Below are 16,898 nucleotides of genomic sequence, written 5' to 3'. Positions count from 1 at the left end.
TTTTTTGATTGACTTTTAAAATATTTTATCCATTTAAGGAAGTCGTCCAACCAGCAGAATGACGAAATTATTCTATGAAATATTTAAAATACCAACCTCAAAAACAACATCCCCTTACCCCAGAGGAGTATGATTTGGGCTTTGTACCATGACCCACTGATACTAGCTGCTTACTGACCTGTGATCCTCTTTGCTGTATTGTGAACACCTGTAAGATGGGACCTGTGACTGAATGTCTCTGTGTCCCCAGGGCAGGGTTCAGCCCTGCATAGAGTGGGCCTCAACACAGTTTGTTATCTACACCAGGGCAAGAGTACATGAATAATGTGGGTTTCCCCTTCACCTTAATGTACGCTAAGATTAAGCATTGTCAGACCAGGACCAAATGCCAGAAGTGTCCCGCTGTCAGTTCTGCTGAGGGAAGAACATTATTTAGGATCTAGAGTTATTGTCTGACAAGCTACCGGTAATGGTCATAACCAATGTTTACTAGCACTCAAGAGTTTCACTTAAACATCTCCTTCAACCTTCAACACGGCCTGTAAGGGGGTCCTTATCTCCACTGATAGCTGATGGAACAGAGACTCTGAGGTCAAGGGTCACTTCAACTTCCTCAGTTGTATATGGCTCTTCAGATCAAGTCTCTGTTGAAGGCTCAAAAAAAGACTATTTTCAGATAAGCCATTGTCGCAACATTTGTGATACTTTGCAAGTGCATGTCTGCCCTTGTATAAGTGCATGTCTGCAGTTGTATAAGCTTTTATTGTTAGTTTTTTCTTGTCCATATACTTTTTTCAGTAATGGCTTATAAGAAGCTAGCATCTGAACTTACTAATGGTTGAGAGGTAAGATTATTAGGATCTCTCCCATTGCCTAGAAGAGTTTGTGTTTTTAAATATTTTTATTGGTTTGGTTTTACCATTAACTTTTCTAAGGCAAAGAATATAAGCTAGCTGATGATGTGACTACTGAATCTTTGACCTTGACATCATCCACTGGCCAGGTAATCAAAGCTCAGTTGCAATTGTACATTATCTGTTAGCCACCTAGGAATAGGTAACAGATGTGCATGGGTGTCCATTGTAGTAGTAAATCTTGTTCATATGACATTTAAATTTTAGGTAAATCTTCTTGGACATCAAAGGAAATAGGTCACAAGTTGTGCTTTTTTTTTTTTTTTTTTTTAACCAAAAAGTAAGACTTAGTGGTTCAATGAGAAGTTAAATACCTGTGATGATTCAGTGCTTGATCTGCTTGTACAGCCAGGTTGAGGTACTTGGAAAAGTAGAATAATACATTATATCACTGCTACTGATTGATCTCAGGATCTCCAGTCAGTGATTCCTGCATGCTTTTTGGAGGTCACAATAGAAGCACAGCACCTAGAGCACATTTTTCTACAGTCCTCCTCTCACCACTTCACAGAAAGGGCTCTCCTTGCTCTCCACAGAACTGGGCACGCCACACATGCAGGGCAAAAGGGGGCCTAGGGATGCACCAGGCTGCCCTGTTCACATAGGGCCTCAGCACTACCTGCAGTCTTCTCCACACCTTGTTTTCTGGTCTCAGAAAATCTCAGAGGGACTCTCGTTCTGTCTTTTCCATGGTGTTCCCAGGCTGTGAGGAGACTTGAACTGAGACCACCTATGCACTGTTTCACACACAGCATTCACTACCATCCATAAGGCCTTAATTTTCTTGGGGTGGAAGAGGTAGTAGATTAAAACCCACTTCAGAGTAGATTATTATGACTTCTGTGCTCCAGTTGAATGAAATGAAAGATAATTATTAAAGGAGTTCTGTTGCCTCGGTGACTTTTCATTTTTTTGTGCTGCCTCAGTTTTTTTCTCTTAATTGGTCACATTTATAGATTTTTTTTCCCCTCATGTGCCTTGATCACAGGAAGTTTGCCAGTGGTATATATTGCTCTTGTCAATGGCTCAATGTGCTCACATATGAATTAAAAATGTTACTAAAGAAGCACTATTATTACAAAGTGGAATTCTCTTGTTTATTTGACCACATCTGGAGGTCATGTAGCTTAATTTCAGAGTTTCATAATATTTTATATCACTATAGTAAATCATCATCATCATCATCCATGACTCATTTTTTAAAACCATAACCCTGGTTAATGGAATGTGTGTGCCCAGTTGTTTACTAGAGGGTTCTTAAAGTGGATTCACCCTTTTTTTTTTCATTTCTATTTCCCATCCCATGAAAAGCTCTCATATTTATAGATTTGTTTTTCGCCATGACTCTTCAGAATGCCTTTTCATGGTTTCCTGCTATTATGGCGGTAATGGTTTTCCTGATGGATAATACTACCAGCAAGATATAATCACTGTTCCTTGCAGGTCACATGTGTCCCACAATCTTGAAAGTTATAGGTCTTTCTTAGCTTGTATCCATGGCAATATATGAAGCATTAAGAGTGAAGGATGTAAAGAATAAGAAATTGGCATGAATTAGGTTCTTGGCATTTGCAGATCTAAAATTCCAAGTTCCAGCTATTTGTGACTGACCCTGAAGGTCCATGATTTCACTGAGGCACAGCATGAATTAGAGTCACAGATGCTTACAGGCTGTTGTGTGGGAGTATGTCACCCAGCTAATGAGGAAACCCGGCTAACCCCCAGCTTCAGAATCTCAAGTATGATTGTTCTCCCTCATGGTTGAGCCACTTTTGATAATGCCAGGAGCTTGATTTTTAGAATCTGATGACATTCAAGTTATTTAACCTTTCTATACTCTGCTTGCCTCATCTGATTGGTGGGACTGACATAGTACCTACCTCAGAGGATTTGAGGAGAAAACTAAATGAAATGATGCATAAGTAGAGTTCAGTTCAGAGCAGCTGCATTCCCATGTGGAGACATAGACCAAGAGGCATCAGCAGTAGCCTAGTGGTCAAGCTCCAAAGCCAGTGTAATCTGAGAAGCTCTAGAGGACAGGAAACTAAGGCCTCTGGAATCCCCAACTGGCCCAGATGCAGTACATAATCACAAGTGTAATCACCTAGGCCTGCAGAACCAGCAGGACGAGGGGCTGCTGTAGAGGAACACAGCTCATTCCAGGTCTTGTTGGAGAGTAAGTACTGCAAAGCAATCTTGCGGCCCCAGAGCAATGACTGGTAGATATGACACACCCTCTGGGCCTGTGCAGTTGATCCTTGAACTTCTCGTACCTCATGCTCCCCCTGCTGACTTAGTCTCTGGTTGAATACCTTTTGATTCTAGATACCTTGAGACCATCAGGATTGTGTGAGGTCAGAAGGAATATTGGTGCACCAGTCTATCTTCTCTGATCACCATCAGCCCACAGGAACCATGTCCTAGTATATCACACTAGATCAAAGTCTTTGGGGAGAAGAAATGCCCAGGAGTATGAACTGGCTCTGAGCCATGCCCACCTATCCTCTTCATTCAAGCCTCTCTCTTGTGGTGGTCTGTGTCATGATGTTCTAACAACTTGGAACTGTAAAGGTGCTGAATTAAGTGTTTTGTGGTTTTCTTGGCTGCTTTGGCCTTTCTTGCATTCCCCAAATACCTTTGTAAATCTCAATAAATGCCCCAATTGCAGTGCCCCTGAAAATATACAACAAACATAGAAGACAGAAGTATTTGGCCAATAACTTTTAATTAAGAGATCAAGCATTCTCAGTGGCTCACATAATCTAAGTTCCTCCCTTCAAGTGTCCTTGCCTGGCTGTGTGCCAACTGTGCATTATGCTTGTTCAGAAGAGCATACAGGTTATTTCATAAAATTTGTCATTAAAGCTAAGGTCAGTCAAGTGTTACGCTTAGTCTAAACATCATAACTTGCTGAGAAATGCTTTTTTTCTCATTACTAATAACTTATTGAGTAAGCAAATATGAGTGTTAGGCAAGAGGATTGTATACAAGTATTTTTAAGTATGGTATGTGCCAAGCATGTTTGGAATATGAGAAGAAAAAATATTCTTGCCAACACCTGGCAGTTGTTCCATTCAATATGGTAGCCACTGGTGACTTGTGAACATTACAATTAAAACTTAAGGTACTGGATTTCTAATTTTACTTATATGCACTAGTTTTATCTCTCTAATGTGGCTCATGGCTTATGGCTATGGTATTGGAGGGTGCTAATACATAATGGCTCCACCTTCCCAGAGAGGTCCCTGGACCGTATTCCTTCTGGGCTGTGCAGACAGTGAATGCTGCTGAAACCTGAGAAAAGGAGAACCAGGTCACAAGAAGCAAGTGGGACAAGGAAGCCAGGCCAGAGTCATATTTGGGAGTTTATGCTTCATCCTCCTAGATATTTTCTGCATCCCAGATGAAAAACATTCTGTTTGGCCCAGATGCTTGCAAGACTCCTCTGGGTGGTGTGTTCTGTAAGCACGTCTAGTGCTTTTCTGAATTAGAATCTGTGATGCTTGCAGTGTACATTTTACAAACAGCTATGCTGCTGTATTGACTGTTGTCACACCAGTTTGTAGAACACAGCCTTCTACTCTGAAATGTGAAGGCCTGGCCCCAATTCCTAGGAGAGACCTTCTGGGTAAAGGAGAGGAAGAAGGGGAAAAAAAAAGAGAAATACCTATAGTGTGTGGAATTCCAGTGGAGAACTTTATTCTAACTGTTAACTGGAGCTTCTTTGTGTCATTTTATCTTCACTCTATTATAATGTAAAGGAATTGTGAAAACATACATTTGAGTTTTTCTTCTCTGATCTGCTACTGTTTGAGTAGCACAGGGGAAAGAACAGTCCCTAGAGGGTAGTGATCTTCCATTCTTTTCTTGAAACAGCCATGCTGTAGTATGATGGGGCTGTGCTCATTGTCTGGTCATTGGTCCAAGAGTTTGGTTTTTTTATGTTACAGCTACGGCCAGGGCACTCAAGGTAGCCAGCTCAGCAGGACAAAACAGCTTGCAGATTTTTTAAAAATTCGTTTATATTTTGTTTTATGCATTATACTTTTGTTACTTCATTGTAAAGGATTATCATTTGTTACCTTATTTAAAACCTGTTTTCTCATGACAGATCCAATAAAAAGCTGAGAATACAGTTCAGACACACCTTCATAGGGCCACAGTTTTATTTTTATGCACCACAGATAGGATAATTTTCATGGAATGTCTTAGTTATGCTAAAGATTCACTTCACCTCAACTTTAGAATTAGAAATCATTTAAATTTTTTTCTGATATCCTTTGTTTAAGTGTATGACAACTAGACATAATTAACAGTAAGCACTGATATCTCTCTCTCACACACACACACCAAAAAGTACAAAGTAGATATAAATGTCCCCGTTCTACTTGTGAGGAAACTAACCTGAGTTTAGGAGAATAAATTATAGTACTAGATTCATATGATGAGTACCATGCAGCCATTAAAAGCTATGTTGTCCTATGCTTTCTTAATTAATTTTATAGTTTAAAAGCTATGTTGTAGACAGATATAACAGATTGGAAGGATGATCACAGTTTACATGGAGTGAGTGAAGCGGATACCAACTCCGATATTCAGTATGGTCCTGTGTGTATTTTGTGCATGTTCTCCCTTCCCTGCTCCCTCCCCCTGTCACTCCTTCCCTTCCCTTCCCTACACCTCTCTTTCTCCCTCTCTTATAGCAAAAGGGTGGAAAGAGGCATCAAGAGTAGCAGAGGGCTAGGAAATGATCCATGAATCATGCTCACCTGTTCCTATGCTTCCAGGGCATAAAGGAGCTGAGCCTGCTTCTGCTGCATCAGTCCCTCCTGCTCCCGTCTCTGAAACTTCTCCTTGAGACCCAAGATGACAATCTGCATGCCATGGGCCTAGAGCAAATCTCAACTGTCAGCAAGGTATGCCCAGTTGAATTTACTATTTATCTTTGTTTTATAGAAATGAATTGGCACTCATAAACAGTAACCACGGTTAACTTAAAATTACTTTACAATATTCTCTCACTAGAGAGCTGTGTCTGTTCTGTTCAGTCCATATGTATTTGTTTCACAAATGTTTACTGAGCCCCGCCTGTGAACCAGACTTTGGGTGCTGAGAATACAAAGACAAGTCAGAAAGCTGTTTTTGTAGAGAAGTGGTATATTAATCTCATGGACCAGCAGACCTTTCTTGACACTTGGAATTTGGGGACAGGAAACTTCTAGCATCCAGTGGATATTCTATCCCTGGGTATGTGTTTGGTTAACTGCTAATTAAAGGTGAGTTTCCAGTAGTATTTACTGTCACCTTCTGAAATCTCAAACTCTTTTCCTCTGGCAACCCGAGCTGCCTCTGAAGCAGCCTTGTGGCTTGAAGATAGAGATACTGAAGTCAAGTCTTAGGATTCCTTCCTCAGGCTTCTGTTATCATGATTAAAGAAGCTTTCTCTTCCTTTTTAAAATTTACACTTTACAAGGGCTGGGGTTGTGGCTCAGCAGTAGAGCACTTGTCTAGTGAGGCCCTGGGTTCGATCCTCAGCACCACATAAAAATAAAGATATCATGTACAACTACAACTAAAAAATAAATATTATAAAAAAATTTACACTTTACAATTAGATAGCTCAGGGTCATGTTTTAACAAGTTATGTTGTTTCTGAAAGCCTTGTTTACAGAGATCACTTTCATTTGAACTGTGTGTGTACACATGCATACTTTGACACATACATATATAACTTCACTATGCATGGATATGTATATAATATATAACATATTTTATACACATTGTATCTTTTTATGTGTATAAAATATATTTTTAAACAAAAATGTGCCAGGATATGCTCTGAAGACCAGAGAGGGAAAGAGAAAGCTAGATCAGAAGTATGTTTGCCACCGAAGACAATAAAGAGATTGATAAAATTATACCATAGATATAAAATTTTATTAATGACAAAGGATATAGAAAGTTATGTAAATGGTTATAGAAAGTAGAATATCGTTGTATTTGGAAACATTCCTTATGAACAAAATGAGAGAATTCCAGTGCCTTTAGTCACTAAGCTGTATTTTCAAAGTCAGCAAAGGTTTGGGAATGCCTCTATTGTCACTGATAATCAGTCCTGACTGAGTAAGGAATAAGGGGCTGTCTGTTGGTAGCCCCCTTTGCCTATCTGTACATAAGTTTGGAAATTCATATGAAATTGAGAATTATAGTGAGTTTATCATAGCCTGTTTTTTCTTTAAATGCAAGAAATCAAAAAGCAGAGCAAACTGAAGGAAGTCAGGCTGCATGTTTTCAGAGCCTTTCCCACCAGCGCCCTGCCGGTCTCTGTCCAGGCGCTCTCACTGGCCTCTTGGAGAGCAGGACAGTGGTGGAGTACACGTTGCCTTCCCATCCTTATCCTTTGTGGAGCTTTCCTGGTGCACTCCCGATTCCATAGGCCAGTGGATCCATTTTCATTTTAAAGATTCTTTTTCTTAAACTCATTTGGTCAGAACTAAAGCTAGAACAGGGTTCTAAACTTCTAGCTAACCTGCTTGCACAGCTCCCCTTCGCCCACACAGTGACTATCAAAATTAAAAACTAAATGGACCTCTGTGGCACTTGAGCAGTTTTTACATGGCACTGGTAGACCTCACAATACTTTGACCTGAACTTATATGCTGCATGGTGGGTGCTGAGACTTGTGGTTTTGAAACTAACGTGCAAACTGTGGCTATAAATTGGCTGAAGTTGTCATGATAGCATAAAACCTCAGTACTCTTGGGACACAAAAATCAAAGTCACAGGTATAAATTGCTGAAAGATATCACTTACTACCATGGGCCGCTTACTTTTAGGAATTCTATAATGAGACATAATTAATTTCTGTACACTAAGTTGAGTGTTCATGATAAACTAGCCCCTCTGTGCCCTTAAAATGTGTTTAACAAAAAAAGCTGAGTATCTTTAGACCCTTTACATCCTCCAGAGAGCCGAACTTTTGCAGTGCTTCCCATTTTTTAAAATATCTTTCAACTTTTTATTTTAAGATAATTTTAAATTCCATTCAATGGGAAGAACTATTACAGTGAGGTCTCCTAACACTCCTCACCCAGTTTCCCCAATGGTAAAGTCTTGCATAGCTCTAATATAATTTTATGATCAGGATATTGATATTGATACTGTATCAACCTTCTTGGGATTTCACTGGTTTTGTCACATGTGAATTCATGTGTCTACCATTGTAGTCACAATTCAGAACGTTCCTTCACAAGGATGCCTCAGACTGTCCTTCATAGCCTCAGCCACCTTCACCTGCCCTGCCTCCCAGATAGACCTTGGCAACTACTGATCTCTTCTTCATCTCTATAATTTTGTCATTTCAAGAATGCTGTATAAATGAAATATGAAATTACTACAATTTGTCATTGCTCTTCCAACACCATTAAAGGGTCATGTTATACTTTTCTAAAAGAAGAGTTTCTGTGAGCATTTTTGCAGGACTCTTGACAAGCTATTTTTAAATCATCTTTGGTATTGTAGTGAAAAATCTAAAACTTTTCTTTTTTAGTTTTTATTTTACTATGTACTATGTCCATTAGCAGGTGGATAGAGTTCATCAATAACTTTAGTTTCTCCCTTATTGGTTATTGACGGTAGCTCCTGTGGACATTAAAAGAAACAACATCTGGCAAAGGGACTCCTCTGATAGCAATTGGTCTAGTACAGTGCACAAGTACAAAGACTCCCTCTCTTGTTTGCTGATAGTGTGTGTCATTTTGCTGTTCATTATCAGATGCTGACAGCTTTATAGGTGTTTGCAGTTACAAGGATGACGCTTAAGTGCTGATGCCAGAGGTTGTACTGGCTTTTCCTCCAATAGCAGGACTCATTCTTCCTCTAAGCTTTTCTGAAATTGCAACACCTCTGGTGAAATTGCTCAACACCCCTGTTGTTGAGCTCGTAACCTTTTACAGATGACCAACAGTCTCTTTCCTGGGCCAGAAATGCAGAGTCCTTCTTAAAGATGATATTGTCAGTGAATAGTTAAAACCCTGTGTAGTACTGACTGCTGTATTCCCTGCACCAGTCTCCGTAAGACTGAGAGTGCACCTTTAAGACCTTGTTCTCTCCAAGCTGGGTGCCCCTGCTGGAGTGTTCAAAACTCGCCTCTAGAATAGCCTCTGTTCAGGTGGAAGTCTCTCAGCTCATTCCATCAAAGTAAACTCCTCCAGTTTTGTAATAGTTTTGTGTACAGAAAACGTTCCAATTTCATAATTCCAAATGTGCAATGGCTTCTGCTTTCTGCTGCCACCTCCTCTTTGGTGCTGCTCAGTGTCTGCCCCCACCCCATGTCCAAGGGCTATCCTGGACTCCTGCCGTGCCTAGTCGGAGTAATTCATGGAGTTAGAAAGGGAGTGTCACAGCACAATCATGAACACCTCATGCAAGGTCTCTCCCTGATGCCAATGATAATTCCCTCTTTCAAGTTTCATCACTTTGCCAGGCATCGTGACAGACACATTTCTATCTTAGTGATTCTTATTCACTTCATCATCTTAATAATCCTATAAGAAGATACTATTCTAATTTCACAGATGAGAACTAAGAGGTCACAAAGCTAGTGAGCAGCCAGAGCTGAAATCCAAATCCCAGACCTAATGTTCATCATTCTTAACCATATGCTTCTATTGAACTGGGAGAGCTGGTTACATTGGAAAAGGAATCTAGAATCCAGGAATCACTAGAGAAATGGGACTGTGGAAAGCACCTTGAAGAATATAAGTCAGTGCTGAAAAAAAACGGGAACAGGGTGGCCCAATGGTTTGCCCAGGCAGGCCTCCTTTGTCATCCTACTCCCTCACCCAGGCTCTGCTGAGCCACTCCAGGGGTTGGGTGGCTGCCACCTTCTGGGAGTTCTGTGCTGTTTTGGGTAGAGCTCATTGCACCTCTTTATCTCAAGCATGTTGACTTTAGTCCTGCCCTGGGGAGATGCCCAGAATTAGCAAGGTGCTTTCTCCAATGGCAGACCTTCATGTATTTCATGAATATGATTCCTCCCCCTCAGATCTTGCTGTGAAGGCATCAAGAACCTGCCACTGTTATTTATGATGATGCCAGTGTGTAGGTTGGAGGAAGAACCTTAATATGATCAGAAAAGCATCTGTGAATTGACACATACAACCAAGAAACCTTCTTTTCTTTGATGCTCCCCCTCCTTTTCCCAATTTCCAGCTAGCATCTCCCTGACGGGACTCTCTTACTCACTGGAATGCCCCCCTTGGGGCTGCCTTCTCCAGCCCAGCTGTGGCTTGCACATTTTCTTTTCTGCCTTGGTGTACTGTGACAGCAGGAAGATTGGGTTGGGGTCTTTCCTGGAATCTGCTTAGTCATTTGGTGTTAACCCTAGCATCAGTTGGACTACTACTAATTGTGTCCACACCAAGCTGAGCAAAAGTGATCCAAGTGATGCAAACAACCAGGCAAGTTCTTTCCTATGTTTTGCAGATACCTACTGGTCTCAGACTTACCTCTTTAATGACTGTTCTTTCTGCTCTTAGAGGCTGTTTTCTCAGGCATGTCTGTCATTTAAACAGGATCATAGCAAAACCCATTACTTTCACCCACTATCATCCATCCTCACCTCTGCTCACTCTTCTTGAAGAATGAAGCTCTGCATTCATTCTGCGCAGAGGTCTCGGTGGGTCCTTCCAGTGATAGGCAGCTAGCAAACTCCTTAGGTTAAGCATTTCAACCATAAACAGCACTGGTGGTTGGTTGATCTCCTTGGTGTGAACAGGTGTATCTAGCCCCTGCATGCACAGCCTGGATCTGAAGTGAGCAATTAGTAGGGCATCATATCATCATCCCTGTGCTTAAAGGCATTGTCTCTTGCAGGGACTGCCATATGAAATAACACAGTAAATAAGGTAGTGTGGAGGTGGATACATGCACAGGACTACCAAACCAGAGCTGTCAAGCCCAGCTTCAGGTTGTGGTCCCAGAGATGGTCAAGGTTGGATTTTCAAAGATTTTCTTCCTCTTGTGGTTAGAACATAAGTCAGGTGATGCGTCCTAAGTGGTTTCGGAAGAAGTGCACTATTAAATGTCATGCCAGGAGTGGAGCTGATGGCATGCTGAGAAAATAGAATCTGAATATTGTATTCAAATAAATACAAAAAAATTATCTGCAGGCATTTTTTTATTCCAACTATACACAAGGGTTTTATGCTTTTCTGCCATTGTAGTTGATATTTTTAATAACTTTTATTAAGTGATAGTATATATGTAAAAATAAGACAAATATTCTTCCTTAAAGTAAACAGTGAAATAATAATAAATAATCTTCTTTAAAGTAATTGAAATGAGGCCCTGCATGCATTAGGCTACTGGGATTTCAGTTTACCTCATTACTGTAATTACTCTTAGCTTGATGTAAATCCATAAAATCAAAGATTTTAATTCAGAGAAGGTTCATTACCTATTGTTGAAAGAGGAATTAAGCAGATAACATTTTAATGGCTTGGAAGACAGTAGTGCTTTGTGCTTTAATAGATTTCTTTCCCAAGACCTGCAAAGTTTCCTTTATTCTTAAAAACTAATTGCTGACACACAAAAACCCTAACATCTCTAACAGAGATGGCCAGCGATTCCTCGTCTTGTGATTTACAAATCCTTCCCCCTTCAGAACAGCCTTCATTCCTGGTTGGTTTGACTGTAATAACTTCAGCTATTTACTGAGCTTGAGCTCTGCCCCAGGCATTGTGCTAGGCACTTAAAAGTGCCTCTTATCTCTGAGCCTTACCATCAGTCTATTTTCTCATGTGGAGACTGGACCCAGAGAGATTGTCCTTAACAAGGTCACACAGCAGTTCAGCAAAGGAACCAGGATCAAAAGTCTGTCTTTTCACACTACCAAACTGTCTCTCACTCTAATTCAGGGTTTATTTGATCAGGGGAATTAAATCAACTAATCCTTCTGGACTTGTCTCGTACTTAAACTTCCAGACAGAGTCCAAAAATGACAGGCTCTGTTGTCTCCCTCCAGCCCTTAAAGCACCAGTTAATCCAACGTTAAGGACATGTGGTTTTCCACAGATCATATACCAAAGTCAACTCCTGATTAGTTTATGAGTTAACCACTTAAAAGTCAGAAAAAATATGTGTATTTTTACATGTTAATGTACATGTTAATATAACTGAAATATATATATATATCTCAGTTCCTTTGAAGAATTACAACTTGTGCTTTAAAGTAACAGAAAAAGTCATAAAGCAATAGATTCTTTTCTGATAATATAAAGATGTGAAACTCCTATAAACAAAATGTAACCAAAACAGAATTGTATTTAACAGACTAAGGTATTCATTATGACTAAAACCGGGAGCTTGGCCAAAAGAAAATGTCACCATGAAAGTGTCATTGGAGCTGATGTGGGCTGGAGTGGAATGTTCCCTAGGTTGTAGAGGAGACACTGTGTATGGTGGGTGATAACTTGTCCTTGTACTTAAGTCTTGCAACAGTCAGTCTGCTCATCTTCAGGCCTTGCCTTCTGGGACAAAACAAGCAGGAAGAGCACATTGTATATGGTTTTATAGTATAGTTGGCCTACACATTAGTTAATTGGTTTTGAAATGCCATATTATTTTTGAGGTTCCTACAGTCAAAATTAATTAAAACAGAAACATTAAGAAGAGCCTGTCACGATGCTGTTTTGTGACACTAGCGTAAATGAGAATTTCTGATATGGGTAAGAAACTTCATTTCTTACAAAAATATGGACAATAATATAAAACAGAAAAATACAAACTAATTATCAAAACTGTGGAAAACTACATGTAGACTAAGAAGATAAGACCAGGGAGAGAGCTAGTGTGGCCACAGAGCCTCTGAACACTTACTTAAAAGGTAGGTTGATAAGGGCTTCTTAGAGCAAGAACAGTTTAAAACCCCCTATTGGATGTCCTGTTCATGTCATTGGGTTGCAAGATGGATTCTTGATGTGGCAGAGAAAAGGTCTTGTTCTGAAAAGATTATTTTCATGTAGATCTATACTCAATAAGAGAATTGGGTGAACAAATGTAGCCCTGATGGGAGTACACATGAGATGGTCAGCGTGGGTGTCCAGAGCACAGGCTTAACACCTAAATTCCTTATGTGTAAAACTGACAAGGGAAAGTGCCAGTTTCACAGGGTTGAATTGGGAGGACTCAGGGAGGTGATGTTTGTGCAATTTTTAGCACAGCTTTCGGCACTCAGTATATGCTGATGTAGCGAGGAGTCAAGCAGGGTTCTTGGTGTGTGGTAATGTCTCCTTAAGTTGAAAGGAAACCATGTCCATCATCCCCACTCTGTGACCTCCAAGATGTTCTGTCCTATGTGCATTTCATGGAGCAGGTGCTGTTAAGCCCGGGCAAAGGTATGTATAACCGTGAAGGCGAAAGGAAGCTGAGTGGCCCAGTGGAGCGGGCATGGCTCTGCAGGGAGAGGTTCCGCGTGCCCACTCACATTCTGCTGTCGTCTTTCTTGAAGGTGAATGTCTCCAACTGTGACCAAGAGCTTCTTTCCCTGCTCCTGGACGCTGGACTGTTGGTGAAGTGTGTCTCCACTCCCTTCTATCCACACCTCATCCGCCACCTCCAGCAAGGGCACTGGGATGCAGAGGAGCAGGCTAAACACCTGTGGCAGGCCGGCCACGAAGCCGAAGCGGGCTCTCTCCTCCTGGCCGCCAGGAGGACTCATCCAGCCCTGAGAACTTTCAGCACAGCCCTTGGTGCCGGGCAGCACTGGGTGTAACGCGCCTTCCCTGGCCCTCCTCTGGGGACAGAGAACATCAGAGCTGAGCGCTGTTCCCAGGGCAACATGAGCAACACCTGATTGTCTCAGTGATGTCAACAAATGTCAAATAAAGCTGTATGTAAATGGTGACCAGCCTGCCATTTTGACCTTTTTTTCTTTGTTCTACTAAGTGATCAAAATATCATCTCCTATTGACTGCCTCTTTTTTCCTCTTTTTTTGGTAAGCTACCTTTTCCTGGGTAGAATGCCTTTAGCAAGGTATCTAAAACTGTGGTTCAGGAAGTTGACCATGGCGGTGGGTTGCGTGAGAAAGGGAGCGAGGCTGAGGAGCGGCTGCGGTTGGGATCAGGTGCCACGAGATGGAGGAAGAATGGACATAGATTCAAGGCAGGTTGGTTCTGTGACCTTGGGCAAAGTGTTCTACCTCTCCGAACCTTTAGTCTGTCATGTGTAAGAATAGGGTTGTATTATTTATCCCACAAAGTTGTTGAGTTTCATGCGAGGTTGTGTGGGTGAGGTTCTGTCAGATAGACAGGGGGGCCCAAGAAGTGTGAGCTCTGCTGCCCCTCGCTACTGTTACAGGAATTTTGACTGAAAGGCCACAGCCAGAACAAGGTCAGCATGTGAGGAGGCTAGGGCCTCCACGGTTTGTCAGCATCAGCATGTTAGGGTGACACATTTTCAGGTCCATGTAACCACAGAAGGGCTGCTTCCTCTATGTAGAATAAGGACCCTGAGGTATCACTTGCTGGCATTCGCTTCCCCTGCCAAAGTGTGCACCGGATGACAGGGCTCTGGCTGGTCTAATGAATCTCACACCAAACCCAAGCCTCAGCAGTAGCCAAAGTGGCGGGTGGGAGAAGGGGCACCCACACCTGCACAGTGACTAGTGCCCACCTGAGGCACCCATCCAGACAAGGAACCCCAGTCTCCTGCCCTTACCCTCAAGGAAATAATTTAGACGAAGGCTCAGACTAGGAAGATGAGGTGATATAAGATAATCCTTTGTCATGAAGAATAATTTTAAATAAGTTTAGGTGATACGGGAGGCTCCCCCTGATCAGTTTCCATATTGCTCTGTCAAAGCCACAGCCTGGTTGTAACGGGGCTCTCTATGGGGCTCTGCCATCCCGCATGTCAGGGCAGCGGTCTCCACACCTCACCCCACAGGCTCCCACCTGCACCATGCACACACCTGTCCAGCTTCACCCTCTGAGAATAACATCACTTTGCCTGGCATCTGCATCACCATAGACTTCCACTCACTCCTACTCCTCTGGATGTAGCTGCAGAGTCCTCTGGCGAAGATCTGGCCACCTTGGAAGGAGATTGCACAGTGGCTCACTCACCACCTTCTGCTTATCTAGCCCAGGGTTGAGTTCCTTGTTTAAACTTTGGCACCTTATAAGCCTCTGAACTACTACAGAAAAAAGGGGACAACATATTTGTCCCAAACTAGGTAACGTCTGTCCACACAGAAACAGGAGTCCAGAAATGCCACCTGAGCATGTCGGTAGCAGCTGTGCCAGCGGCACTGATCCAGGAAGTGGGATGAGCTTACTGGGGATGGGCTTTGTCCGGCCCCACAGCTATTAATTCAGGTGAACAAAAACATGCAGTTCCTTACGGGGAAGGCTGTTCTGACAGTCTATTTTAAGACCCTTGCTTCCACTTGCAGTATTAAAGGTCTCAGAAATTATTCAGTGCAACACACTGTTGATTAACAAACTGAGGCCCAGAGGGCCTAAGTGACCTGCTCAGGGACGACAGAAGTAGAGGTGTCTAGTCACCAGCCACCTGCTCTGCAACCAGTAAAAGGAAGGGATTCCCTCATAGAAACTGTGTTGCTTTGTCTGTTTCCTTGCCTTTCAGAAACCAAATTCTCCGTGTTTGTTTAAGCAGTTTCTATGGGGAATAAACGAACAAAAAGGGAGAAATTCCCTCCAGATTCATACCAACTGAGTAAACTCTCCAGAACACAGAGTTTGTGTTGGTATTTAGAATGTCAACCATGATGAGGAAGTAAGATGACACCTTGTCTTTCTTGTAAAAATGTCTCTATCAGTTATCCCAGATCTTTCTTGCTCTGCTTTGTTTTCCAAGATAAAGGGCAGCACAGGACCGACCTCACCCTCGAGTTCTATAGTTTTGACTTCCTGGGAAGCAGACCTGAGAGTGAGCTGGTGTAGGGAATGAGCCTTTGGCATCAGCCTAGGTGTAAACAGTGTGAGAAATTCCGGCAGGTCACTTGGATAAATAAGGCTCATCCATAAATAGGGCTGATAATGCCTTAGCAAATTTACTACTAATAAAAAAAATTGCTCAAGGTCACAAAGCTAGTAAGTAATGGGACCACGCTATAAGCTTGGGATTGATTCAGAAGCTAACCCTTGGCCACAATCCTATGATAACTTCAGTTCTCACAGAGCATCTGGGTCCCTCTACTGAAGAACCTGGATGAGTTTATGGAGGACATTTGAATGACACTTTGGTCTGTTTCCCACCCCTTTTCAAGAATTGGTGATAACACTGTAACGGAGGGAGCCATGACATCCCCTTTGGCTCTTCCCAACTGTTTGCCAATGTCACGGTCTTCCCAAAGGTGGGGCCCACTTATCTTCTCTGTTCCAGAGTTGTAACACTGCAGTGCCCAGACACCCCTAGTGTTAGACTCCCATGGACCCTCCATTCAGACCTGCCCTGGTATGCCAGACTCCCCAGAAGGCAAGTGTACATGTGACTACTATAACATTCTCAGTAGTCAGTTACTCCATTGGCATCATTAACTTATTAAAATAAGAACAGGTCAAAGATTTCTGAAGTATTGATAGCCACTTTGAAGGTCTCCTGGACCAGTAGTGACCGTGATTCCGATGACTTATTTAGAACCCCCCATGCAGAACTTATAACCATAAGGTCTGAGTCCTTAAGACCCTTGCCCCTACCCCCACCCTGATCAGTTAAAGCAGAACTTCGGGTGGGACCCAAGTGATGCCAGGTGGCCTTGCATCATTGGCATCTCCTCTCTTGTCAGCCATGTGTCTGCCCACTTGGCCTTTCATTGAGGCAACAGGGTGGTGTAGCTGGCTTTGAAAAGAAGGGATACTATTTTTAAAAAGGTATGAAAAGTCCCTGTTTAACCTGAAGCTAAATTTAGATCTTGCTTGGAGGTCGTTGCTTGCAGTTAGCTGGGTCTCCCGGGTCTG

General features: G+C 42.1%; 1 protein-coding gene across 3 annotated transcripts in view; it reads left to right on the top strand.

The window, feature by feature from the left end:
- The window catches only part of Nbas (NBAS subunit of NRZ tethering complex), a 330,311-nt gene extending 316,490 nt beyond the window's left edge, over positions 1–13,821 (top strand). For all 3 annotated transcript variants that reach the window (XM_058578372.1, XM_046441292.2, XM_046441291.2), the window contains 2 exons: positions 5,702–5,830; positions 13,426–13,821. In XM_058578372.1, the coding sequence (XP_058434355.1) occupies positions 5,702–5,830; positions 13,426–13,689 (393 nt within the window). In that variant the 3' untranslated portion in view covers positions 13,690–13,821. The remainder of the gene's footprint in view (positions 1–5,701; positions 5,831–13,425) is intronic.
- Positions 13,822–16,898: the final 3,077 nt, after the last annotated feature.

Source organism: Marmota monax, unplaced genomic scaffold (assembly GCF_021218885.2).
Source record: "Marmota monax isolate L192 unplaced genomic scaffold, Marmota_monax_Labrador192_F-V1.1 WCK01_AAM20220418_F8-fsc00010, whole genome shotgun sequence".
NCBI classification, from domain to species: domain Eukaryota; kingdom Metazoa; phylum Chordata; class Mammalia; order Rodentia; family Sciuridae; genus Marmota; species Marmota monax.
The sequence above is the reverse complement of the archived record's forward strand: the minus strand, read 5'-3'. Positions and strand labels throughout refer to the sequence as shown.